Source organism: Dermacentor variabilis, chromosome 8, assembly GCF_050947875.1.
Source record: "Dermacentor variabilis isolate Ectoservices chromosome 8, ASM5094787v1, whole genome shotgun sequence".
Taxonomy (NCBI): Eukaryota; Metazoa; Arthropoda; class Arachnida; order Ixodida; family Ixodidae; genus Dermacentor; species Dermacentor variabilis.
The window spans coordinates 170,959,843-170,986,954 of NC_134575.1; the positions used below are offsets into that span (position 1 = coordinate 170,959,843).

Below are 27,112 nucleotides of genomic sequence, written 5' to 3' on the forward strand. Positions count from 1 at the left end.
AAGTCTAGGCTAATTCGAGTTCTTACCATCCTAAGGTCCCTGCAGCGCACCTTGCTGAGCACGTACACATCTTGTATGATGCCAGGGTTAGCGGAGAGTATGAGGTCTATTTCATTTCTAGTCTCGCCGTTCGGGCTCCTCCACTTCCAGTTTCGGCTATGCCGCTTGCGGAAGAAGTTATTCATTATCCGCATATTATTCTGTTCCGCAAACTCTACTAATAACTCTCCCCTGCTATTCCTAATACCTGTGCCATATTCCCCCACTGCCTTGTCTCCAGCCTGCTTCTTGCCTACATTGGCATTGAAGTCACCCATCAGTATAGTGTATTTTGTTTTGACTTCACCCATCGACGATTCCACGTCTTCATAGAAGCTTTCGACTTCCTGGTCATCATGACAGTATGTAGGGGCGTAGATCTGTACAACCTTCATTTTGTACCTCTTATTGAGGTTCACAACAAGACCTGCCACCCTCTTGTTAATGCTATATAATTCGTTACCAGCTATATTCTTATTAATCAGGAATCCGACTCCTAGCCCCGGTAGCACAGGACGTGCCCGCTTTTTAGCACTGTATATGCTTCTTTTGGCCTCCTAACTTCACTGAGCCCTATTATATCCCTTTTACTGCGCTCTAATACCTCCAATAGCACCGCTAGACTCGCCTCACTAGATAACTTTCTAGCGTTAAACGTTGCGAGGTTCATATTCCAATGGCGGCCTCTCCGGAGCCAGGGATTCTTAGCACCCTCTGCTGCGTCGCAGGTCTGACCGCCGCCGTGGTCAGTTGCTTCGCAGCTGCTGGGGACTGAGGGCCGGTGTTTGATTGTTGTGTTCATATAGCAGGTTGTCGCCAAGTACTGCACCAGGGTGGCCAATCCTGCTCTGGTGAGGGAGTGCGTTACCCGTTCTAGTCACCGGTATCAGGCCACACTCCAGGCCTGTTTATGCAGTTTTATCAACACGTAGATTTTTTTGAATCCGGTGGAAAATTACGCGGCACCAGGATTCGAACCACGGACCTCTTGCACGCGAGGCGGGTGTTCTATCTCTACTCCACCGCTGCACATGGCTATGCAGTGTACAGGACAGTATATATAAATCCAGTGAAAGAAGAATTTACGTTTGCCAACGCCGCCCGAACCAGCCACGGTTGAACAGCGTGATATTATCCGCTATCAAAGAAAAAGACCTGCTTTGCCAGCTGTGCAGACGTTCGCCTAGTAATCGCATTCTGCGTACACAATTTAAAACTTCTCGAAATAAAGTGAATGCCCTTATTCGTACAGCCAAGCGTTCGTACAACAGAAACCGCTTTTATGAATCTCGTAGAAATCCTAAGAAAACGTGGTCGCTGACAAACGAGGTGAGAGGCCTACCTTCAAGTTTGGCTAAAGGTATTCAGAATCATTTTGATTCAGATTTATCAACAGTCGTTGATAATTTTAACCAATTTTTGTCTTAGTTTTCTGGGGTGTCTAAGCAATCATGCTACACTGGGAGCACTGCTACTCCTGTAATTCACTCCGCTTTCCTACCTACTATGACCGAAGAACAGCTTTACTCGTTATTGGGCAGCTTTGGCAGGCATCAATCACCAGGTATCAATAAAATTCGCATGTTTGATCTATACAGGAACTTCTGCGTTCCGAAACATGCCTTGCTAGAAATCCTAAATGGGATAATTACTGGCGGAAGTATTCCTACGCGGTTCAAAACGGTCATAGTTCGACCACTTGTAAAAGGTGGTGATGCTAAGTGTGTGCATAATTATCGCCCCATTTCTATCCTGCCTAGTATAGCAGAAATTCTAGAAAAACATATATTCTTAGTAATGAACAGCTTTATTAACAAAGCGGGGGGGGTTCTCCGACTGTCAATATGGTTTTACTGAAGAAAGGGGCACTCAGGCTTAATTAGAAGAATTGAGTGACCACTTATTTTCTTCACTTGAAAAAAATCTTTTATGTTGTGCGCTTTTTTTGATGTGGCAAAAGCCTTTGACACGGTTTGCCATTCGAATATGCTAGAGAAACTCTACAATTTAGGTTTTCGAGGACCTTTCTTCCGATTGCTTTGCGATTTCCTTACTGATCGCTCCCAGATTGTTTCCATTTCAGACCTTTCCAGTTCCCGTGTTTTTCTGAAGGCTGGTGTGCCACAAGGTTCCATACTGTCTCCCTTACTTTTTAATATATATGTTAAGGACATGTGCAACATGCTATCTGCCTGCAAGTTATTTCAATATGCAGACGATACTGCAATTTTAGCCACACATGTGAATTTTCCAGACAGATCCTCAATCCTTCAAGATGACGTCGGGAAATTAATGGAATATGTTGGAGCAAATGTAATTGACATGAATCATTCTAAATCAAAGTTGGTTTGCTTTCATAGCCCACTCAAGCGTGTTTCACTTTCTTCTTCACTTTACCTGCACAGCTCTCGATGCATTAATTGTTCCTGCCCTCCAATAAATTTTTCTGACTCTGTGAAGTATTTGGGCATATGGTTTGATTCTAGTCTTCTTTTTTCTACTCACTTATCTTACAAACGTACCAAACTTCGTAAAATCGTCTGTTTACTGTACCGCATCAAAGTGTTTTTACCCTTGTATATTTAGGAAAGTTTTGGTACACTCGTTGGCCTACAGTGAGCTCAGATGTGGGATTACAACATTTGTACATTGTTCTAGTACCTGGCATCAACGTGTAAATAGGTTGCTAAAATGTATGTTAAAAAGTGTTACTTATGACATATACAGACCACAAGAGATCTACCTTTTTCAGATGCTAAAAGTGCCGAACATCCGTTCACTGTTTGTTCAAACAGTGGTACTGAAACACTTCTGGACGGATACCTTTAAAATCCCCACTGTACCTTGCCGTCCTTTACGGCGTGCACCTGCTTTTTCAGTTCCTCACACACGTACTAGATATGGCAGATATACTCGAGCCTTTTATGTTCCAGATATATGCAATGCCCTTCCTCCTGAAATTTCTTCCTGTAAGTCTGTACGCGACATTGGCAAAATTTTAAGGGCATTGTACACGGAATGATTATAGGCGTCATATTTTTATTTTTCCTGTCATTGTTGAAACATGTCTTCGCTCTCTGGTCGTTTCTTCGCTTTTTTAATGTTTTCTTTGTTGTTGTTCTTTCGTTATTCTCTCTTTTTTTTGCCTTGTACTTTATCACTCGCTACCTTAGTTTTCAATGTCTTTTTATTTTTATTTCTTGCAAAAGAAAAAAAATGAGATTTGCGGCCGAACCTTGCTCCTATTCATACTTCTGTTCTTCATCCTTAGCTGACGGAACGACTGTGCCGTGGACGCCAATCTACACGGATTTGCTGACTGCGGACCGTTCGTGGCAGCCACCTGCCGCCACGTGTTCACTAGGATCACTGCCGGATTACCAGTTCACCGCCCGTTCATCAACTGATCGCATGTGTTAAACAGTCCACAGCGCAAGTGCCATCTCTGCCAGTGGTGGCAGCCCCTTCTGGAATAGCTATATAAAGGACCGAACAACAGCTGCCGTATGGGATTTGCGGACGAACCTTGCTCCTATTCATACTTCTGTTCTTCACCCTTAGCTGACGGAACGACTGTGCCGTGGACGCCAATCTACACGGATTTGCTGACTGCGGACCGTTCGTGGCAGCCACCTGCCGCCACGTGTTCACTAGTATCACTGCCGGATTACCAGTTCACCGCCCGTTCATCAACTGATCGCATGTGTTAAACAGTACACAGCGCAAGTGCCATCGCTGCCAGTGGTGGCATCCCCTTCCGGAATCGCTATAGAAAGGACCGAACAACAGCTGCCGAGTGGGATTTGCGGCCGAACTTTGCTCCTATTCATACTTCTGTTCTTCACCCTTAGCTGACGGAACGACTGTGCCGTGGACGCCAATCTACACGGATTTGCTGACTGCGGACCGTTCGTGGCAGCCACCTGCCGCCACGTGTTCACTAGGATCACTGCCGGATTACCAGTTCACCGCCCGTTCATCAACTGATCGCATGTGTTAAACAGTACACAGCGCAAGTGCCATCGCTGCCAGTGGTGGCATCCCCTTCCGGAATCGCTATAGAAAGGACCGAACAACAGCTGCCGAGTGGGATTTGCGGCCGAACTTTGCTCCTATTCATACTTCTGTTCTTCACCCTTAGCTGACGGAACGACTGTGCCGTGGACGCCAATCTACACGGATTTGCTGACTGCGGACCGTTCGTGGCAGCCACCTGCCGCCACGTGTTCACTAGGATCACTGCCGGATTACCAGTTCACCGCCCGTTCATCAACTGATCGCATGTGTTAAACAGTACACAGCGCAAGTGCCATCGCTGCCAGTGGTGGCATCCCCTTCCGGAATCGCTATAGAAAGGACCGAACAACAGCTGCCGAGTGGGATTTGCGGCCGAACTTTGCTCCTATTCATACTTCTGTTCTTCACCCTTAGCTGACGGAACGACTGTGCCGTGGACGCCAATCTACACGGATTTGCTGACTGCGGACCGTTCGTGGCAGCCACCTGCCGCCACGTGTTCACTAGGATCACTGCCGGATTACCAGTTCACCGCCCGTTCATCAACTGATCGCATGTGTTAAACAGTACACAGCGCAAGTGCCATCGCTGCCAGTGGTGGCATCCCCTTCCGGAATCGCTATAGAAAGGACCGAACAACAGCTGCCGAGTGGGATTTGCGGCCGAACTTTGCTCCTATTCATACTTCTGTTCTTCACCCTTAGCTGACGGAACGACTGTGCCGTGGACGCCAATCTACACGGATTTGCTGACTGCGGACCGTTCGTGGCAGCCACCTGCCGCCACGTGTTCACTAGGATCACTGCCGGATTACCAGTTCACCGCCCGTTCATCAACTGATCGCATGTGTTAAACAGTCCACAGCGCAAGCGCCATCGCTGCCAGTGGTGGCAGCCCCTTCCGGAATCGCTATAGAAAGGACCGAACAAGCTGCCGAGTGGGATTTGCGGCCGAACCTTGCTCCTATTCATACTTCTGTTCTTCACCCTTAGCTGACGGAACGACTGTGCCGTGGACGCCAATCTACACGGATTTGCTGACTGTGGACCGTTCGTGGCAGCCACCTGCCGCCACGTGTTCACTAGGATCACTGCCGTATTACCAGTTCACCGCCCGTTCATCAACTGATCGCATGTGTTAAACAGTGCACAGCGCAAGCGCCATTGCTGCCAGTGGTGGCACCCCCTTCCGGAATCGCTATAGAAAGGACCGAACAAGCTGCCGAGTGGGATTTGCGGCCGAACCTTGCTCCTATTCATACTTCTGTTCACCCTTAGCTGACGGAACGACTGTGCCGTGGACGCCAATCTACACGGATTTGCTGACTGTGGACCGTTCGTGGCAGCCACCTGCCGCCACGTGTTCACTAGGATCACTGCCGGATTACTAGTTCACCGCCCGTTCATCAACTGATCGCATGTGTTAAACAGTGCACAGCGCAAGCGCCATCGCTGCCAGTGGTGGCACCCCCTTCCGGAATCGCTATAGAAAGGACCGAACAAGCTGCCGAGTAGGATTTGCGGCCGAACCTTGCTCCTATTCATACTTCTGCTCTTCACCCTTAGGTGAGTGTGACGCAAATAAATAGCTCCTGTAAAAAAAAAAATATGTCTTGGCCGCAAATCCCAACTGTTGTTTTCTGAGCTGTTAGTTCTGTTGTGATGGGTGTTGATATTTGCACATTCCGCGTCCGAATAGGTTGTTTTGTGCCATTTGGGAGGGACACTGTATCATGTTCACCAGTATGGTTTCGTCCAGGCTGTGCTGCCACTAGGATATGCGTAGGCGCTCGACTGACTTTGGCTGTGTCGTGTATATGGCTCCTGCTAATCTGTGCTGGTGACATTGAGACAAATCCCGGCCCAGATAAATCTGATCAAGTTCTCGATGCAATTAAAGAAATGAGATTAGTCAGTGAAAATTTTCAAAAAGAATTTCTTGGAAAAATCCAAGATGTACAGCTGAGCGTTACAGAAATCAAACGGCGCTTATCTAAGCTAGAAGACAGCTCGGCCGCTGTCACTGACATCTCTAAAGAAGTCAACACCTTGGGCTCGATGCTGAAAGAATCTCAATACAGGCTTCAAAGCATAGAAACAACTCAAACGCGACAGTCTAGCAAACTTGCTGATGACCTCAATAATAGAATGCGTAGAAATAACTTGATTTTCAAAGGCATTGCTGAGCAGACAACGGAAACATGGAAAGATACCGAAGATGTGGTGACAAAGCTTGTAACCACGAACTTGGGAATGTCAATTGGCGAAATCGAGCGAGCCCATAGTATAGGAGAACGAAGGGAGAGCAACACCCGCCCAATAATTGTGAAATTCTTAAATTTCAAAGACAAGACCTGCATTCCCAAAGACGCCCACAAACTGAAAGATCTTAAATCTGCTTCCGTTTGGATAGAAGAGGACTTTTCACCTAGGATGCAATTTATTAGGAAGCAGCTTAGAGAGTTTGCTCGAAAGAACAGACATCCTGGTGAGCAATATAACTTCTTCTTTGATAAACTCCTTCTTAATGGTACCCTGTATTCATTCAACTGCACCGCTAGAGAAGTGACTGCTCTTCCCAAACGCCACTCTACAGATAGCGCTGCTTTTTCGAAAAACGGTGTAAAAGAAATGACTACTCCCCATGAAGGCGATGCGACCACTCGGACAACTGACTAAAAAATAAAGGGATGAATTCAACGTTGTCAATTTTGGTGGCAAATTTCCGTAGCCTCCTTCCAAAGCAATGTCATCTCTGTTCTTATGTCGAAGCATGCTCAGCTGGCCTGGTGTTAGGATCAGAGACTTGGCTATCTTCCGATGGTAATAATTCCGAACTATCCTTGTCCAGCCAGTTTTTATTGTTTAGGAAAGACCGCATAACTGCACGCGGTGGTGGGGTAATAATCCCCGTAAGGAAAAGCTTGGAAGCGTTTGTTATTGATACGGAATCGTGCGTGGAAATCTTGTGGATTGCATTACGTCTGTCACTGTGTGTAACTTGTGCCGTTGGGGTTTGTTATCGCCCACCTGATTCACCCGAGGAATTCCCTGAACACCTGAATGAATCTTTAACTGACATTCAGAACAAATTTCCACGCATACCAGTATTCCTGGCCGGCGACTTCAATTATCCGAATATTGATTGGAAAACATGCAGGCCCATCCACGGCACATGAAAGCGTGAATGCCAGAATTTTCTGGATGTGTTAACACTTTTCAATCTGCACCAAATACTTTCCACACCTACGCGTGGTCATTCGGTTTTAGATCTTGCACTGACAACGCAACCGGAGAAGACATCTGTACACGTTTTAGATGGCATCAGTGACCACATGATACTGCAGTGCGATTATACAGTAGTCAGGAATAAACCAGAAAAACAGAAAAAAAGTTATATTTGATTATACCAGAGCAAATGTTGACGCTCTTCTTAATGAACTATGATTATTCTGTACAGATGTTTTCCACTCTTTCAATATGCGGGATGCAAATGAGAACTGGTTCCTAATTCGTGATAAACTAACTCTGCTGAAAGATAAACACGTGCCTAAGGTCACCATTACCACATCTACAGAAAACACATGGTTCACAAGACATGTGAAACGATGCATAAACAAAAAGAAACGGTTGTACGCAAAAGCTAAACTGACCGCATCTGAACACGATTGGAACAACTACCGCACACATGAGCAACTGTGCAAAAGTGAAATTGAATCTGCGAAGAACAAGCTTTATGACAGTGACCTTTCACACATGTTAAAAAACAATCGTAAAAAATTTTGGCGGGCTGTTAATCCAAATTACAGTTCAAACTCCTCAGTATCCATAAATAAAGAAGGTAATCTTCTTACTCCCCTTGAAGTAGCAGAGGAATTTAACCAATTTTTCTGCTCAGTATTCACTCATGAGGGCCCCTTACCTACTGACCTACAATACCAAACGCTGTACCAAACTATGCCTGACATAACTGTCACGCCAGAAGGCGTTTATTCTGCCACAGACCATCGCCCTATTAACTCGGCACCTGGGCCCGATGGAATATGTCCTAAATTGCTAAAAAAAGCAAAGCCTGTAATGCCCAATCTTATCCGCAATTTTTCAGCAATCTATAGATACGGGCTGTGTCCCAAACGACTGGAAAATTGCGCGTGTCATACCCGTTTTCAAATCTGGTGATGCCTCTAACCCGTCAAATTACAGACCAATTTCGCTAAACATCAGCTGCAAATTACTAGAACACATAATCTCATCGGCCATCATGAGCTATCTGGCGAAGCATAACTTCTTTTTTGCGAATCAGCACAGCTTTCTCCACGGTCGATCTTGCGAAACACAACTGTTCCAATTAATTACTGAACTTCATCGCGCTGTTCATGCTCACTCTAAAATAGACGCCGTATTTGTAGATTTCGCCAAAGCATTCGACAAAGTTCCACACAAACGTTTAATATAAATACTTTACAATCTGAACATGAATTCGAAGGTTATTTTTTGGATTAAAAATTTTTTGGCCAATCGCTACCAATCAGTCTTTGTTAATGGTCATTCATCAACCCTCTCCCACGTTAAATCTGGAGTACCACAAGGGTCTGTACTCAGACCTATCTTTTTCTTAGTTTATATTATTGAGATAAGCAATAACCTGAGTTCTACGGTCAGATTGTTTGCAGATGATTGCATGATATACAGGCAAATAATTGAACCTTCTGATTCACTTCAGTTACAATCGGACTTAGACAAGATTAACAATTGGTGCACGCAATGGCAAATGGAAATTAATACCTCGAAAACAAAAGTTGTGACATTTACCACAAAAACTGACCCAGAGCCTTGCCATTGCATTCTAAACGGCATGACCGTAGAATCGGTACCGGTCATAAAATATTTAGGGATCCATTTAGCATCCGACCTTTCATGGAACATTCACATAGATACGGTCATTAACAAGGCTTCTAAAACACTCGGATTTCTCACACGCAATCTGCGTTCAGCTAATGCAGACACTAAGTATTTAGCATACACCACATTAGTGCGCTCGCAGTTGGATTACGCCTCTTTGATTCGGAACCCATACCAAGCATAATAATTAACAAAATTAGAGTCTCTTCAGAAAATAAAGCCGCTCGATTCATATCGAAGAACTACTCGCGTACGGCAAGCGTGACTGAAATAAAGAAAGCTCTCAAGTTACCTCTTCTTGAAAGACGTAGAACGCTTTCCATACTGTTCTTTTTCCACAAATTATATCACAGCCACTCTTCTTTCGCTATATCCCGTCTCACGCCAGCGCATCGCATATTCCAACGCATTGACCACTAACTCAAAGTCGAGCCCATCTTTGCTGGCACTAACCTCTTCTTTCATTCGCCGCTCGTCCTAGCCATCCGTCAATGGAATCCTCTGCCTAGCACCATTGCATCTGTCATTGATTACTAAGCGTTTGTAACCAGCCTGAAATGTCATCTTGAGCTGTAACCTTCATTCTTCCCCTCTCCTCACTTCATACATGTGTGTGTATATATAACGCTACTCTCTGCAACAATTGAATGTTTGTTTATGATTGTTGCTATGTATCTTTATATTTTGTTTCTCTCTTCAACATGCTGTTAATGGTCAGCGACTTCTGTACACATCATAGTACTGCGTTGCTTTGTACTAACTGTTGTTTCCCCCTCTATGTAATGCCTGCTGGGACTTTAGGGTATTTGAATAAATAAATAAATTGAATAAAAGAAAGAAAAGTCCGTTTCTGGCTGAGTCTTGTTACTGACTGCCGGGTTTCGCGTGACAAGCCACTGTGATGGCTTAGGCGAACCCGATTTCTGTACTTATACTCGCAGATTTGATAATAAATTATTATTATTATTATTATTATTATTATTATTATTATTATTATTATTATTATTATTATTATTATTATTATTATTATTATTATTATTATTATTATTACTTGTTTTCGCGAAGAATGACAATTTATCTAGATTGCGTCTGCAGTCAAGCGAAGCCCTTCATATCTGGTCGACATGTCAGATATTACTGGTCCTATCAGACATAATCAATCTATTATCTAAAATATCTCTGTCATTTGTAGTCAAAGGCGTAATGGCACCGCTCGGCTGCTTAGTGCTTGTTTTCCGAAAAGTGAGAAACTGTGATCGTTGTTTTAGTTGTAAACTTAATACTAACGAACATTTCCTATTCTATACGAAAGCTCATTAGGTGACGTTATGATGCATTTCTTCCCTATGCTGAATGTTTGCCCACTCTTCAAGTATCAGTGTTAAAGAATTACGTTTAAACTCAAGATTACCGGTGGGTACGCCAAGGATACGTCAGCACTTAACTAATTTTTAGACAAGTGGACTTCTCTTTGTTACGGAAGCAACTGTGTCGAGATGTTGTAATGGTCCTGCAGGACCTTCCAGGTAATATGGGCCAATGTAATTCAGATGTAAAAGCTAAGAAATACGAACGTTTTACCGGCTTTGCTCAGCCACGCGTCGGCGTTCCCAAGGTTGTGCACTTTTTATGTTACCCGCAATAAATATTTCGCTTACACTAACGACTGCATTGCTAGCGATGATTGTCTATTTACATGTGAAGGCTAGCAGAGAATGATTCACCGAGAAGATAAGCGTCGAAATGCTGCCGCTTGCCCCAGGTACCGTCATCGTCGTCTTCTTCTTCAACCTAGTTTACTCGCCGCGTTACACCTCCCTTTGTGCAGACGATGCCCGCTGGGACAGTCAGTGTTCAGTTACGGCATATTAGCGGTGTCTATATAATGACGGCAAGAGAAGACCGAAGAGTGGTAGGGTTTTCGTCTTGGAAGAAGTCAAACATGAAAGCATACCGAGATAACATTTGTACGAATGCTCCCGTTCACGTAAAGACAGACTATCTGACCATGTTCTGGATTCTTGGCTCAAGGGGCACACAGGTTGTACATTTGGGGAATTCGTCTCACTGCTGGCGACCGTAACGGTACTGTAGGCGTTGTCGTCGAACACAATGGGATTCATGTGTTTAGGTAGTAGTACACCAATCGGCCAGTGGTCGAACCATGGCGCCAAATGAACCACCGGTATCAACAGGCGCGATAGCAGGAACAGACGATAGCGACCATGTAGGCAGCCTCACCATTTCAGCAGGAGCAAATGTGTTTTATGGACGTGGTCGTTCATCAAAAATTACTGGGACAAAGACTCTGCTGACAGAAAGTTCACCGGTACCGTGATCAACAGTCCCCCGCGTGTTTGCAAAAAAGTCAATTCCCAGGATAACACCTTGCGTGCACCGTTCCAGAAACACAAATGCAGTTAGGAAACAATTCTCAGCAAGTAAAACATTCCTACCACAACACCAAGGAACGGAGCATCTCGCAGCTTACACAAAAAATCTAGTATGACCATCCAAAAGAAACCTGACTTTACGACGAAGGAGGTTCTTGAAAGAAAGCCTAATAACAAATACCACATTCCCTGCGTCCACCAAGAGAATTGTAGACGCATCATCAATTAACACTCCCACTTTGATTCACAGCTTGCGGCAGAGGCATCTGTGTCATATTATTTACGGCGACCTCACCCCCGTTGGTCGCGGCAGCTAGTTTTCCGGCAGAGGTGGCGGTGACAATGAACGTCGCCGCGGTGAGGGAGAGCGATGCTGCCATGAATATGGTGTAGTCAAGCTGCGATCAGAAACCGGAGAATAACTACGGGGATTGTGTCGAGGACCTTTGTTGGGGAAGGTCGTCGCAAATGATCGTTGAGACCACCGACGGCCGAAGATTCGACTGCCGCGTCAAGATGACATCGATGGGGCTTTGCACAACGTTGGGGTTGGTACCCCCTTCATGTAGGTTGCAAGGTACCTCGACCGGGTTCCAACACGGTTCTCCAACTGCCTGATCTTCGCCGAAGCCGCGGCCTTGCTGGCTGCCTCCATTACCACTGGTGGTACAGAGATGTGACACGATGTAGACGGATCGTCGGGGCCAGTTTCATAGGCGGCTGGTTGCTGGCGACGTCAGCACCTCATAGAGCCTCGATTTATCACAGGCAAGTACTGCGAGGACGTGGACGAGTGGCTCACTCCCTACAAAAGGGTCTGCAACTACTGGCAATGAGACGGAGTAAGTCACCTCTGAAGTGCTGCGCTTTTCTTACGGGCATGGCGCTCATATTATTTGATAACCTCGAGGATACACCTACAACAAGGGATCGGTTTGCGTCTGAAATATAACATATAGATCTGTATAAATATATATATATATATATATATATATATATATATATATATATATATATATATATATATATATATATATATATATATATATATATATATATATATATATATATATATAGTAGGCAAAGAGGGATTCTTCAGGCTACCTTTCAAACGTAAAGAACTTGAGTGGTGCTACAAGGTAAACAGAACAAGTATTTAATTTCGACAGTTTCGATCGGTGGACCGATCTTCATCAGGGTTTACAAAAAAATGGCAGTTCGGCCCTGGTAGTGAAGACACCAGACCGGGTGCCCGGTCGTTCTTACATACATCAAACCGAGAGGAACAGTTGTGACAGTGATTGATTTTCAGCGCCTTGGCAGATTTACAGCGGCCTTTGGCAGCTATGCAGGGCAAGAGGAAGGCGGAGTCACATGTATGTAGAGCAAGGAGGTCAGTGAGGGAAAAAAGAGGAAAAAGAAAGAAAACGGAAAGAAACAGAAAAAAAAAAAAAGAAACAGGAGGAGGGAGACGTAAGACGGAGAGGGAGGGGGGCGGGAAGTAGCGGCAGCTAGGTTCCCGTGCACCCGAGGCAAGGAGGGAGAAAGCGGTCGTTCCGCAGCACCAGTGCGTGGGCTGCCGTTGTAGCGGGAGAGAGGGCAAGTTCAATCGGGTGGCGGGGGGCACAATAGAGAAGGGGCCCAGAATGAAGACAGAAGAGCGGCAACTTTTAGAAAGACACACAGTGTCACAGTACACATATACAAGGCACGGCCCGTTCCGGCAACTTTGTGGTCCAGCTACGGTGCGAAAAAAATAAAAAAAAAATATATAGTTCCAAAAAAGAATATATGCATGGGATTCGCAAAGCAGGTGCGCCCATGGGCTTAGATTTAGGGAGTCGAGTTAAATAGCCTCCTTGTGGTCCAGTTTTTGAACGTTTAACAGACAACTGACATCAAGTCAGCACGTGCGTATTTAAAGAAGGGCAATAGGTCACTCAGAATGACCACTTCAGTGGCCAGTGGCAGGGTCCAGGAAACTGAATTTATTGTTTTCCGCTCGCCCCCTTGAGGCGCATGCGGAGGGGTGGGCAAGCAGTGAATAAGCGTCTCAATTTTAGAGTACAGAGCATGTATTCGCGTTTACCACGCACTTTCACGGCAAATCCCGGAGGCACGTCAGCCGCCCCGGACTCTCATTAATTCCTTTAGTGTAGGTTCCAAATTTATGGATGAAAAAAGATTCTCTCTGCTCGCGTGCACGGGTGTGTTGGAAACCAGACTGCAAGAGCACAACGCTCACGTGTTCAAAAGAGTGATCTGGCAGCCGAACGTGCCTGGAGAAGGGTAAATTGGGGAGACTTTTCACATGTGCGCGGTGATTGTTAAACCGCAGGCGGAAAGGAGTCTCTGTTTGGCCGATATATTCCTGCTTACACACCTCGCATCGAATTTTGTACACGACGTTACTGGAATCACAGTCAAGATTTTCGGTAATTTTGTATACGAAGGGCGAGTTCGATGCTTCAGCCGTGTCTGCTGTTGTCATGTGACGGCATACCTTGCAACGAGGTTTCCCACACGGTCGACAGCCCTTGGGCGTGTTTGACTTCTGTGTCCTCGCCCTGACTAACAAATCCCTTAAATTTTTGTTTCTTCTATACACAACCCGAGGCGGCTGCTTGAAGATAGTAGCGAGTCGGATGCTCTGTTTCATGATATTAAAATGGCGGGTGAGAATGGCATTGACCCGCGGAGCACCGGTGGTGTATGTGAGGACCAAGTTTGGATCTGATTGTGTATTGGTATTGCTAACCTTTTCTCCCATTATCTGTGCTCTATCTAAACTGCGGGCGCGTTCAATGGCATCGTCTACTATTTTTGGAGGATATTTTTGGCGTATGAGAGCAGATTTCAGTTCCTCCGCGTGTCGCTCAAATTGCGCAGATTCGGAACAGACTCTTCTGTATCTGTGGGCCTGGGAGTAGGGAATGCCTGTTTTGCAGTGATGGGGGTGACTACTATAAAAATGCAAATATTGCTGACGATCTGTCGGCTTTCTGTATAGGGACGTGGAAATGCGACCGCCACTCAGTGACAGAGTGACGTCGAGGAAGGGAATACTATTTTGGGAGAAGTTGTACGTAAACCTGATTGACGGGTGCAGAGAATTGAAATTAGAAATGAAGTCTAAGAGACTTTGTTCACTGTCGGCCCACACAAAGAAAATGTCATCCAGGAATCGCTTATAAAATATTGGTTTTACGGCCGAGTTTGCGAGGAAGGGTATTTCTAAAGATGCCATAAAGATATTTGCATAATTTGGCGCCATCTTCGTTCCCATGGCGGTTCCACTGATTTGCAAATAATGCTTGTCCTCGAACTCAAAGTGATTATATTTCAGTACTAGATTTAAAAGAGTCTCAACTGTGTCTTTATCTAATTGCCTAGGTTGGCTGGAGCCAGCGTAAGCTGAAACTGCGGAAGCTATGCCCTCGGCGTGAGGTATGTTGGTGTACAAAGATGCGACATCCATAGTGACCAAGTAACCCCCCGCCGGTACCGTCAGGTTTGATACCTCCCGAAGGAAATGGTTTGTGTCTTTAATGTACGAGGGAAATGAAGATGGGATGTCCTTAATGAGACTGTCAATAAAGCTGGATATTTTCTCAGTCACTGTTCCATTACTGGAAACGATAGGCCGACCGGGATTGTTTATTTTGTGGATTTTGGGTAGTAGGTAGAAACGGCCGGGGCCAGAGTTTCTTGGTATCAATGCTTTGAGCGTCTTATCGGTTATCTGCCCTGCCTTGCGCAGAGTGGTTAGGGCGTCCTTTATTTCGCTTTCAAATTTCTCGGTAGGATTGCTTGGGAGTTCTCTGTAAAATTTAGAGTTTCCCAGTTGACGGAAACCTTCGGCTATGTAAACATTCCGGTCAAGTACCACCACTGCACCACCTTTGTCCGCTGGCTTAATGACAATTGTCTGATCATCACGTAGAGTTCGCAGTGCCTGCTCTTCCTCTTTTGAAAGGTTACTGCGGATGGGACTATGCCTCTCATACTCTTTTATAATGTCTTTTTGAACCGCACAAATATACATGTCCAAGTATTTGTCGCGTGCCTCGCCAGGTGTCCATGATTTTTCGGAGAGTTCAGGTAGCTGATCAAGACACCCTTCTGTTGTTTTTCGATCATAAAAGTACTCTCGTAGTCGCAAATTTCTCGCGAAGTCATCCAAATCTTGAAACAATTGAAACTCGTTCATCCTTCCCGACGCCGGACAAAAAGTTAGACCTTTCGAAAGGAGATTTAGTTGCGCACTCGACAATGGGCTACTCGACAAGTTTATGACATTTGAGGCGTTGCCCACTGTCTCGTGCTTTTTTCCACTGATTACTTCAGAACAATCGGTCGCCTCGGATTCAAGGTTTTGGCTTTGAGAATCAGCTCTGCAGGCCGTTGGGATATTGTCACGCTCCCGTTTCTTTCTTTGTTGTTCTTGGATATTGACATTTTTCCTTCCCTCGTACTTTACCAGTTCCAGCGTTTCCAATTCAGTGAGCTTTGACTGACACAACAGAAGCTGCTCCTCGTTTTTAAGCTGCGATGCCCTACGCTCGCTATGTTGTGCCACCAGCCGAGTGAGCCCAAGCGAGGCCTCCCGCAGTATAGAATTCCACTGCTCTCTTTCTTTTTCGTCAAAGGTGTCCATTGCCAGCTTCTGTTTTACCTGAAGACCCTTCGGTGCGACGCCCGAGGCTAAATATTTATTCATATTAGAGGCATGCATCTCGAATCGCACACGCTTGTCAATTGTCTTACGCAACGTCATGAACTCGCGGGACCAAAAAGTGCCGGATCGCGCCGTACCTGAAGTGTTGGCCAGTCAATCTCTCGGCGTTGGCGCTGCGCAGCCGACAGCCTCGGCATAGGTGGGGCGATCTCCGCGGTGTCCGCTGCCCTCCCGGCAACCGGCGCCCCTGGTCGTGCCTGAGCTCCGGGCACGTGCAGCGTGTTGGTCCGACCCGTCACAGGGGGCAGCCGGGGCATCGCCCGGATGGTATGGTGAGCCCCGCCGCGTGGGCCCGGCGTAACCATTCGAGGTGTGATCACGCCAAGATCCATGCAACCGTCCGCCGCCCCGCAGGAGCACGCACCTCAGGTGACTGGCAATGATGGGCACCCCCTCGAAGCTGGGGTGCACCCCATCAGATGCGAGTACTCTGCCTGGGGGCAGCCACTGGAACTCGTGGTCAAGGTAGATGGCGTTCCTTGTTCGCCGGCAGTGATTTCGCAGCAAGGCATTGAAGTGACATGCCTCCTTGTTGAAGCGCTCGATGTACCGTCTGTTGTGACACGCTCGGCGGCGGTTTGGTGTTCTCGGCAGCACCAAGGTGGCGAACAACTTCTTGATTTCCGGGCGCAGCTTGCGAATTGTGTCCAGCAGGGTTCTATACCGCTGGAAGACCATGCTGCCTGACTGGGAGGTGAGGTCGTTCGTACCCACATGTAGCACCAAGGTGGTCGCGGAGCGTGGCACAAAGTCCAAAAGAGACAACGTGTCCTCAATCGATGCACATGACTGCGAGACGAAGGCTGGGGCGTCGTCCTCGTGTGGATCAAAGTGACTGAAAACATACTTGGTCTGTGAATCGCCAATGACGGCACAATGCGGTATATTATGCGGGAATTTCCATGAGATCTGTTTCCCTGTAGCAGGTTTAGTAGCCATGAGTAGTAGTAGTAGGCAAAGAGGGATTCTTCAGGCTACCTTTCAAACGTAAAGAACTTGAGTGGTGCTACAAGGTAAACAGAACAAGTATTTAATTTCGACAGTTTCGATCGGTGGACCGATCTTCATCAGGGTTTACAAAAAAATGGCAGTTCGGCCCTGGTAGTGAAGACACCAGACCGGGTGCCCGGTCGTTCTTACATACATCAAACCGAGAGGAACAGTTGTGACAGTGATTGATTTTCAGCGCCTTGGCAGATTTACAGCGGCCTTTGGCAGCTATGCAGGGCAAGAGGAAGGCGGAGTCACATGTATGTAGAGCAAGGAGGTCAGTGAGGGAAAAAAGAGGAAAAAGAAAGAAAACGGAAAGAAACAGAAAAAAAAAAAAAGAAACAGGAGGAGGGAGACGTAAGACGGAGAGGGAGGGGGGCGGGAAGTAGCGGCAGCTAGGTTCCCGTGCACCCGAGGCAAGGAGGGAGAAAGCGGTCGTTCCGCAGCACCAGTGCGTGGGCTGCCGTTGTAGCGGGAGAGAGGGCAAGTTCAATCGGGTGGCGGGGGGCACAATAGAGAAGGGGCCCAGAATGAAGACAGAAGAGCGGCAACTTTTAGAAAGACACACAGTGTCACAGTACACATATACAAGGCACGGCCCGTTCCGGCAACTTTGTGGTCCAGCTACGGTGCGAAAAAAATAAAAAAAAAAAATATATAGTTCCAAAAAAGAATATATGCATGGGATTCGCAAAGCAGGTGCGCCCATGGGCTTAGATTTAGGGAGTCGAGTTAAATAGCCTCCTTGTGGTCCAGTTTTTGAACGTTTAACAGACAACTGACATCAAGTCAGCACGTGCGTATTTAAAGAAGGGCAATAGGTCACTCAGAATGACCACTTCAGTGGCCAGTGGCAGGGTCCAGGAAACTGAATTTATTGTTTTCCGCTCGCCCCCTTGAGGCGCATGCGGAGGGGTGGGCAAGCAGTGAATAAGCGTCTCAATTTTAGAGTACAGAGCATGTATTCGCGTTTACCACGCACTTTCACGGCAAATCCCGGAGGCACGTCAGCCGCCCCGGACTCTCATTAATTCCTTTAGTGTAGGTTCCAAATTTATGGATGAAAAAAGATTCTCTCTGCTCGCGTGCACGGGTGTGTTGGAAACCAGACTGCAAGAGCACAACGCTCACGTGTTCAAAAGAGTGATCTGGCAGCCGAACGTGCCTGGAGAAGGGTAAATTGGGGAGACTTTTCACATGTGCGCGGTGATTGTTAAACCGCAGGCGGAAAGGAGTCTCTGTTTGGCCGATATATTCCTGCTTACACACCTCGCATCGAATTTTGTACACGACGTTACTGGAATCACAGTCAAGATTTTCGGTAATTTTGTATACGAAGGGCGAGTTCGATGCTTCAGCCGTGTCTGCTGTTGTCATGTGACGGCATACCTTGCAACGAGGTTTCCCACACGGTCGACAGCCCTTGGGCGTGTTTGACTTCTGTGTCCTCGCCCTGACTAACAAATCCCTTAAATTTTTGTTTCTTCTATACACAACCCGAGGCGGCTGCTTGAAGATAGTAGCGAGTCGGATGCTCTGTTTCATGATATTAAAATGGCGGGTGAGAATGGCATTGACCCGCGGAGCACCGGTGGTGTATGTGAGGACCAAGTTTGGATCTGATTGTGTATTGGTATTGCTAACCTTTTCTCCCATTATCTGTGCTCTATCTAAACTGCGGGCGCGTTCAATGGCATCGTCTACTATTTTTGGAGGATATTTTTGGCGTATGAGAGCAGATTTCAGTTCCTCCGCGTGTCGCTCAAATTGCGCAGATTCGGAACAGACTCTTCTGTATCTGTGGGCCTGGGAGTAGGGAATGCCTGTTTTGCAGTGATGGGGGTGACTACTATAAAAATGCAAATATTGCTGACGATCTGTCGGCTTTCTGTATAGGGACGTGGAAATGCGACCGCCACTCAGTGACAGAGTGACGTCGAGGAAGGGAATACTATTTTGGGAGAAGTTGTACGTAAACCTGATTGACGGGTGCAGAGAATTGAAATTAGAAATGAAGTCTAAGAGACTTTGTTCACTGTCGGCCCACACAAAGAAAATGTCATCCAGGAATCGCTTATAAAATATTGGTTTTACGGCCGAGTTTGCGAGGAAGGGTATTTCTAAAGATGCCATAAAGATATTTGCATAATTTGGCGCCATCTTCGTTCCCATGGCGGTTCCACTGATTTGCAAATAATGCTTGTCCTCGAACTCAAAGTGATTATATTTCAGTACTAGATTTAAAAGAGTCTCAACTGTGTCTTTATCTAATTGCCTAGGTTGGCTGGAGCCAGCGTAAGCTGAAACTGCGGAAGCTATGCCCTCGGCGTGAGGTATGTTGGTGTACAAAGATGCGACATCCATAGTGACCAAGTAACCCCCCGCCGGTACCGTCAGGTTTGATACCTCCCGAAGGAAATGGTTTGTGTCTTTAATGTACGAGGGAAATGAAGATGGGATGTCCTTAATGAGACTGTCAATAAAGCTGGATATTTTCTCAGTCACTGTTCCATTACTGGAAACGATAGGCCGACCGGGATTGTTTATTTTGTGGATTTTGGGTAGTAGGTAGAAACGGCCGGGGCCAGAGTTTCTTGGTATCAATGCTTTGAGCGTCTTATCGGTTATCTGCCCTGCCTTGCGCAGAGTGGTTAGGGCGTCCTTTATTTCGCTTTCAAATTTCTCGGTAGGATTGCTTGGGAGTTCTCTGTAAAATTTAGAGTTTCCCAGTTGACGGAAACCTTCGGCTATGTAAACATTCCGGTCAAGTACCACCACTGCACCACCTTTGTCCGCTGGCTTAATGACAATTGTCTGATCATCACGTAGAGTTCGCAGTGCCTGCTCTTCCTCTTTTGAAAGGTTACTGCGGATGGGACTATGCCTCTCATACTCTTTTATAATGTCTTTTTGAACCGCACAAATATACATGTTCAAGTATTTGTCGCGTGCCTCGCCAGGTGTCCATGATTTTTCGGAGAGTTCAGGTAGCTGATCAAGACACCCTTCTGTTGTTTTTCGATCATAAAAGTACTCTCGTAGTCGCAAATTTCTCGCGAAGTCATCCAAATCTTGAAACAATTGAAACTCGTTCATCCTTCCCGACGCCGGACAAAAAGTTAGACCTTTCGAAAGGAGATTTAGTTGCGCACTCGACAATGGGCTACTCGACAAGTTTATGACATTTGAGGCGTTGCCCACTGTCTCGTGCTTTTTTCCACTGATTACTTCAGAACAATCGGTCGCCTCGGATTCAAGGTTTTGGCTTCATTGTCGTCCTCTTCTTCAACCTTCTTTTTCTCGCCATGTTACAATATTAGTTATTGCTGTGCTTACTTGAGGGTAGCGAATGTGGGCGCTATTTAAAAAATAACATATTGGTAACTATTAGTCTACGACAATTAATTATTTCTTTCCGTGTTTCGATGCACTGGCGCATAATACAACAACAGAAGAAAGAGAGAGATCTGACACGCACCCTCGAGACGCGCGTCATTGTTGAGGACAAGCGTCAAAACAGTGACTTGCTGCGCCGCATCGGTGTCATGCGCTGCCATTGAGAAGACAGTCATTGGAGGCTGGCTGACGCCAGCGAAGGGCACGCCACCATGTCAGAAAACATGGCGGCGCAAATGCGAACACGGTGACGAGAGAGTGTATTCCACGCGCGAGCGTAACTCACCAGCTCGTAAAATCGGCTGTTTCTATCTGAAGCCACGGCGGAAGCGGACGAGGAAGGCGCCTGAAGGTGAAGAGAATTGCACACTGGAGAAAGACAGAAGGAGCACGCTGAACGTGCAGCAAAGTAGCACTACCTTGAGGAATGTGTAGGTAACGTTGAGCGAAATGGGGATGGAGAAAATAGAGGAAGCGTCGTGGAGGGGAAGGTGGAGGCGCGCAGGGTTGACATCCTCTGGAAGTTGCGACAGGGTTTCCCTGCGATGCATCCGTACCGTGTTCGTCTCACGCTAACATCGATCTCGAGTGCCGTAGGCTGTGTGTGCGAGTGAAAGCGTGGGACGATGCCGACGATGGCAGCTTAATCTCGCGTGCGCAAGGGCAGAAGCGCGCCGCATTACGTCGCGCACTTGGGACCGCGGGAAGGAGGGCGGGTGGCATTGTCTTTCGGCCTATCTTGAAAACGATCTGCTCTGGTGGCCGATGGCTCGTAGCTTTGCGTGCGCTGTGTTCTCACCGCTCAGTTTGCGTTCAAGCAAGGGACAACAAGAAAGTCACTTCGCTCGTTGTTTCCGCCGCGATTCTTCATGCCTGCCTTTTGACACGGACAGTCCGCGGTTATTGTGTGTCAAGTGTTTACGTTTGCCTACGCGCGCTGACACCATGCCAGGTAATTTACATAGTAAGCGAATGTTTAGAACGGGGCTTTCTACTCCGGCGGCTGCTGCGTATGGTGCTGCCGCACGAGCCCTCTCGTGAACACGATCTGCGATGCGGGCAGTGTAGGCATCTAGGCGTACCGAGGGCCGATGGCGTCGTGTGCACTGTTAACCCAGATAACTGCCTACAGGGGCGCTGCGAGCGCCGCTCGCGTGCCGTCAGGGCACGGACTCGCGCCTGTCGTCTGCTACAGTTCAGGCGGTGTCCACACGCACGCTGCAGTGTTTCCCCTTCTTAAGAGGAAGCTTTAGCTCGAGCCCAACTCCAACGCGACCAATTCAAACACATGTAAAACGCAAAAACGCTTTTCTGAGACAACCCCTGGACTGATTTTAATGAAATTTATTGTATTTGAGACAGCAAGCTAAATTCTTGGGACTATTGGAAGTGGAATTTAGATTGATTTCTTGAATTTTGGTAAAAGAATTTTCGAAAATTCTAAAGTTTCAGAAATATAGAAGCACGAAGTTTACAAATTCATAGCTCTGCATCAGACCATTGAAAGCGAACAAGTTCGATATGTCACTTTATATCTTCCATAATTTTGTTACGTTGTGTACAATGGTTTTGCAAAAGCTGTATTTTCATATTAATAACTTTTTTGAGATTCATGTGTAACTTACCAATTTCGTCCGCTTTAAATCTACTATTAGATGAAATTCACAGAATTGTGATATCATTTTTCATTCCTGAGTTACAGAGATGTGAAGATGAAAGTTCTATTTCCTGAAAATTTTCGATTTTCGACAATTCTAAATAAAAAATTGAGGACCTAGATAGAAAATTCGAAACAAACAGTCACTAATTTTTAGGTTTTTCTTTTAAATGCAACAAAAATTGCTAAATTTGGCGCAGTGGTTGCCGAGAAAAGCAAATTCTCCTTCTACATGTATTTAGATAGGGGCGCCCTAGCTAAAGTTTCCTTTTAAGCTCTCGTTCCCTTACTTGTATCCTTACGATAGTTTTCTCAAATCGTGGATACCTGGATACCCACAACTTCAAAACCGGCATTCATGAAACGCCAGGTTGAATATGCCCTTGTGTCTTGCTCAATTTTTTTTTTACGTTCACCCACTCCTTTCTGTAATGCCTTCGGGCCTTGAAAGAATCTCAAGTAAATAAATAAATAAATTACTTTTTACGACGACTTCGTTTGTGAAAATTTATTCAAAGAGCTTAGTTCCCAGACGGCAATATATCTATCAATAGAAACACTACAACGCCACACGAAGGAGCTCCGAAGAGCCCATTGCTGGCTTTTAATGCGCGCATCTAGACATTGCAGCGGTAGCTCACGTGAATAATGAAAGGATAAACGCAATAACATAGCACATATATCTGCCATGGTGCAACAAACATGTCAAAGCCACTGGCTCTATATGACTTCTTCAACATTTACCTTGATTTTAACCCTCTAAAGCGTGTTGGCTCACGACGACTATAGTTCCCTGTGGCATATCGAATTTTTCCATTTCTTCACAGAAACGCTCGGCATTGAAATGCGCACAACTCACACTGCTGTTTGGATATTACCGGCACACTTGCTTCTTTAACTGCTTCTCAAAATTAGGCCTTTCTTCACTGGTTAAATTTAAGTGGCGCTAAATTAAAGTGCAGCTAATTGAGGCCTACAGCTGTCCGCAGCACACGGAAATGAATGTCCCAAAGTTTATTTTCTTTTCCGTGCTACATGTTGAACTCACTTCAGAAATTTACAGGTGCGTGTTGCTTGAGAAACAGACACAATGAAGCTGTTTGGCGAATTGACACAGGCTGCTACAACTGAAGATTTCAGTGAAATACACCTTTTGTACCGCGAGGCTGCGGCCAGGAAGAAGCCAAAGCCTCATTTATTAGTAATAGGGAACATACTGAAGTTATCAATATTCCAGGGTGGAAGTCAGAAATCAAGTCAATTAATGGGATTCTTCTGGTGTCTTCCTTATGAGGCGGGTGTGCGAGGTTGCCTTTTATGTACTGAGGAAGCGAATAGTACTCAGTTTGCATAATTAAACAATGCAAGAACGCGACATGGTGAGGCAGAAGGTGTGTAAATTTTCCTTTGCAAGGCAGCGTAGGTTGCGCTGTAGTGCCTCGAGTATACTTTAGGCGTTGCAATTGGCATTGTAAAGAACCGCTTCATGTTTTCAATTCGAAGTGGCAAGGAACTAGTGGGTTTCGGGAACAATACGTGCCTCACCATAACGATAGTCGGTTGCTCCCGTTGCGTGAAGGGTGTACCGTAGCCTCGATAAAGGCTACTGAGGGCCACTGTGAAACATTCTATTGCTTGCAATTGATCGGATGATTCCTGTTATGTTATTTCGGAAGTATATACGTAGTATTCAAGACCCGCCGTCGTCTTAATAGCCACGAAGTGTGAGTTTTCTGGGTGCCTGTTACAGAGAATGGTGAAAGTTGTAGTAACCTTTTTGATACAAAATGCGTGCCTAACTTTTCCTTTTACGAATTAATAAAGTGGCCACATTTGAGTAGAACTCACCAGAGCGATAAGAATCGTGATGAAAGTTTCGCTGGCAGTGTCCTTCTAACACGGATTTATATTGTTGACACCAAATAACAAGATTTTTCTCCCACGTAATACTCAATGTCCCTCATAGCTAAGTACTGAGGAAATACTTCGTTCAGTGTTTAGCGGAGCGCCATACTGAATTCCGAGCGTTGAATTCACAGACCTTCTATTTAAGGCAAAAGTTTTGTACACACACAGCGGATACATGCATTGAAAAATAAGTAGACCATTTCAACGCTGCATAGCTTGCGTTATCCAAGCCGGAAATTTTCTCGACTCACGCGTTTTTCAAGAAAAAGAAGTGTGCTAGGCATGCCAGCAGAAAGAAGCCAACGTATTCGCGAACAAGAACGACTCGAGCCACCAATAACCCCAAGCGTGCACAAGGGGAACGAGTGCGCGTGGCAGCCGGGCGAGCAGGAGGAAACAGCGTCGTACCCGTGACGTCACTCGCCAGAGGGCCCCGCTGGAACTTCTCGCCGCTCATATCAGCGCTACGTGTGCGCGTCACACGCGTTTTCGGAGTGAACCGTCACTAGCTTTTTTTTTTTACTGCACTTGCAAGAGCGATGTGCTTACCTGTTTCCTGAAAGAGTTCCTTGAGAAATTCTATGAAGAGGTATATTTGCGTTGGGAGGTCAAAATTCAGCATTCCGTTCACGAAGCACTGAAAGAAAAGGCATTAACCAACGAAGGCGAGGCATCGGAATTAGTAGCAGACCAAGAATATCAACACTTACTTCAAAAATTTATAAATAGTTTACACAGACTTGAATCAGCGCTCACCTCTAAAATTCGCTGAACCAACCCAGTGATTCCAACCTTGAAATACACAAATAATGATGGTGAGTAACTGATTAGCCATCGCAACTACACATAATGGCATGTAAACAAAGGAAATGTTTGCTAGAGCATTACTATAATAATATTTGAATCTGTACACACGAAAGTCTGAGACAAGCTAGTGCACGCCGTCAAGTGTATTGAAATAATAAAAAAGGAATGTGATTACGTTTGTCGTACTTACTACTGAAGAACGAAATTGCTTTTTACTTAAAGAAAAATTTAGTACTTGCTTGAAACTTCGAGACCATATTATGCGAAAGCGTTCGACCCAAATGATTACATTCTAGTGCGGTTAATTGACGTTTTCCGTATTTCATTTTAAATCAGAAAAACAAAAATGATGGCCCTCTATCGTTTGTTATTGTGGACGGCCTTTTCCTTAGCTTAGTTTTTCACTGTAATGAAGTAGGTATGAGCTGGGTCACACAGGGCTTATGAGGGTAGCGATTAGTTGCTTAAATGTGTCAACGATTGTCGGGTATTTAAGCAAGCATTCATGCTAGCCTATCAAGTTTTGCAGGTTCGTTATACTTATTTGAAGTTGCAAATTGTTTCTAAGTTACAGTTCTTAGTATATAAGTACTGGTTGTTTTAGTGAGTCCTTGTGAAACAGCACGACTTGCCTCTTTTAAGACAAAATGTTTAGGAAACTGCAAGCATCCTTATTGTTCGTTTACTGATAACATTAAAGAAATATGCTTTCAATTATGCCGTATTGTTGATCGTTGCGGATTCATGATTTACTGGTATGTGTAAAAAAATAGGCTTTCTATAATTCCGTGCCAACCACAAGCCTTCCACTTGGACACAGAGCGCAGCTGCCGCTATACTTCAGGTTTTCCACTCGCTCCAATTGTTAGTCGTGTACAATGATGCACAATTAAACGAAAATGGAATGACGTCCAAACCTTTACTCCTCATGGGGAATTTAACACGAATATCGTCAAGCAGTGCAGCTCGTGTTATCAGACCACCAAATTTATTGTTATCTTGTACTCAGTAGACTAGCCGTCTGGCGCATCAGCCAACAAGAACAAATGCACGTGTTATTCTTTTCATGCCATACTAAATATCAGTGAAACATTTACTTTCCAGCCTGACTTGTCAGGTATTCTTTAAATTGTTGACAACCCTTTGTTGAAGACACGAATTAGTACAAAGGGTAAAGTAAGAAGACGAAAACAAATATTTTCTTCATAATACGTATTACATCCACTTCAACTACGTAAAAGATCCCGCCTTGCACAAGCATGAATTTAATTAACATCAAAGGTGTTCGACTAGATTGACTTACAAAGTATAATAACAAGAATAGCAGCCACGACTGTGACTTGGACGACACAGAGATGACACACACTCCTGTCCTCACATCTGTCATTTTAATGAGAAAATTAGGATTCTGGTTTCGCACATGTAAGGTAGTCCATGTGTTCACTCACGTAGGTCTTTTAGAGCCTTTCGCCTATTTTCTGAAAGGAGTGCACTCTTAAAATTTTCACACCCTTATGGGTCTAATGAGGGTGTTCATGTATTTTTACTATTGTAAACCCCCTTGCAAAACCTTCTTTTTACAGGAAAGAGTATTCAATATAAAAACACCCTTGGAACACAGAGTCGTTTTCATTTACGCCCTAATATTACGGGAGTAGATGAACAAGCCAATAGTATATGATAAATGATCGTCGGCAGTTGATATTGGCAGTTGGCAGTTGATAGGCGGCTACCAGATGGCAGGGCGAAGTCGAATTTGTCGACAACACGAAGCAAAGGCAAGAGTTCGACTTCGCCCTGCCATCTGCTAGCCGCCTGGTTAGCTCAGATGGTAGAGCGGCTGCCCCGGAAAGGCGGTGCTCCCGGGTTCGAGTCCCGGACCAGGACGAATTTTTCGTCAGCTATGAGGCTTTTCTTTCGAGGAACCCGTATGGGTTTCCTCTGTAGCAATTGCTACGAACGGGTGGATGTCTCATTTTCCCTTTATTCATTACTTCTCTCCACCTTGCGGGTTTCCGCAGAACTACTACGTCAAACTCTTGCCTTTGCTTCGTGTTGTCGATAAGTTCGACTTCGCCCTGCCATCTGCTAGCCGCCTGGTTAGCTCAGGTGGTAGAGCGGCTGTCCCGGAAAGGCGGTGGTCCCGGGTTCGAGTCCTGGACCAGGACGAATTTTTCTTCAACTATGAGGCTTTTCTTTCGAGGAACCCGTGTGGGTTTCCTCTGTATTAATTGCTACGAACCGGTGGATGTCTGATTTTCCCTTA

At 45.7% G+C, this 27,112-nt stretch overlaps 1 protein-coding gene across 2 annotated transcripts in view; it reads right to left on the minus strand.

Moving 5' to 3' along the window:
- Positions 1-27,112, minus strand: part of LOC142591669 (uncharacterized) — a 61,808-nt gene that overhangs the window by 13,411 nt on the left and 21,285 nt on the right. For both annotated transcript variants that reach the window (XM_075703944.1, XM_075703945.1), the window contains exons 4-5: positions 24,796-24,831; positions 24,589-24,676 (exon numbers count right to left, since the gene is read on the minus strand). In XM_075703944.1, the coding sequence (XP_075560059.1) occupies positions 24,589-24,676; positions 24,796-24,831 (124 nt within the window). The remainder of the gene's footprint in view (positions 1-24,588; positions 24,677-24,795; positions 24,832-27,112) is intronic.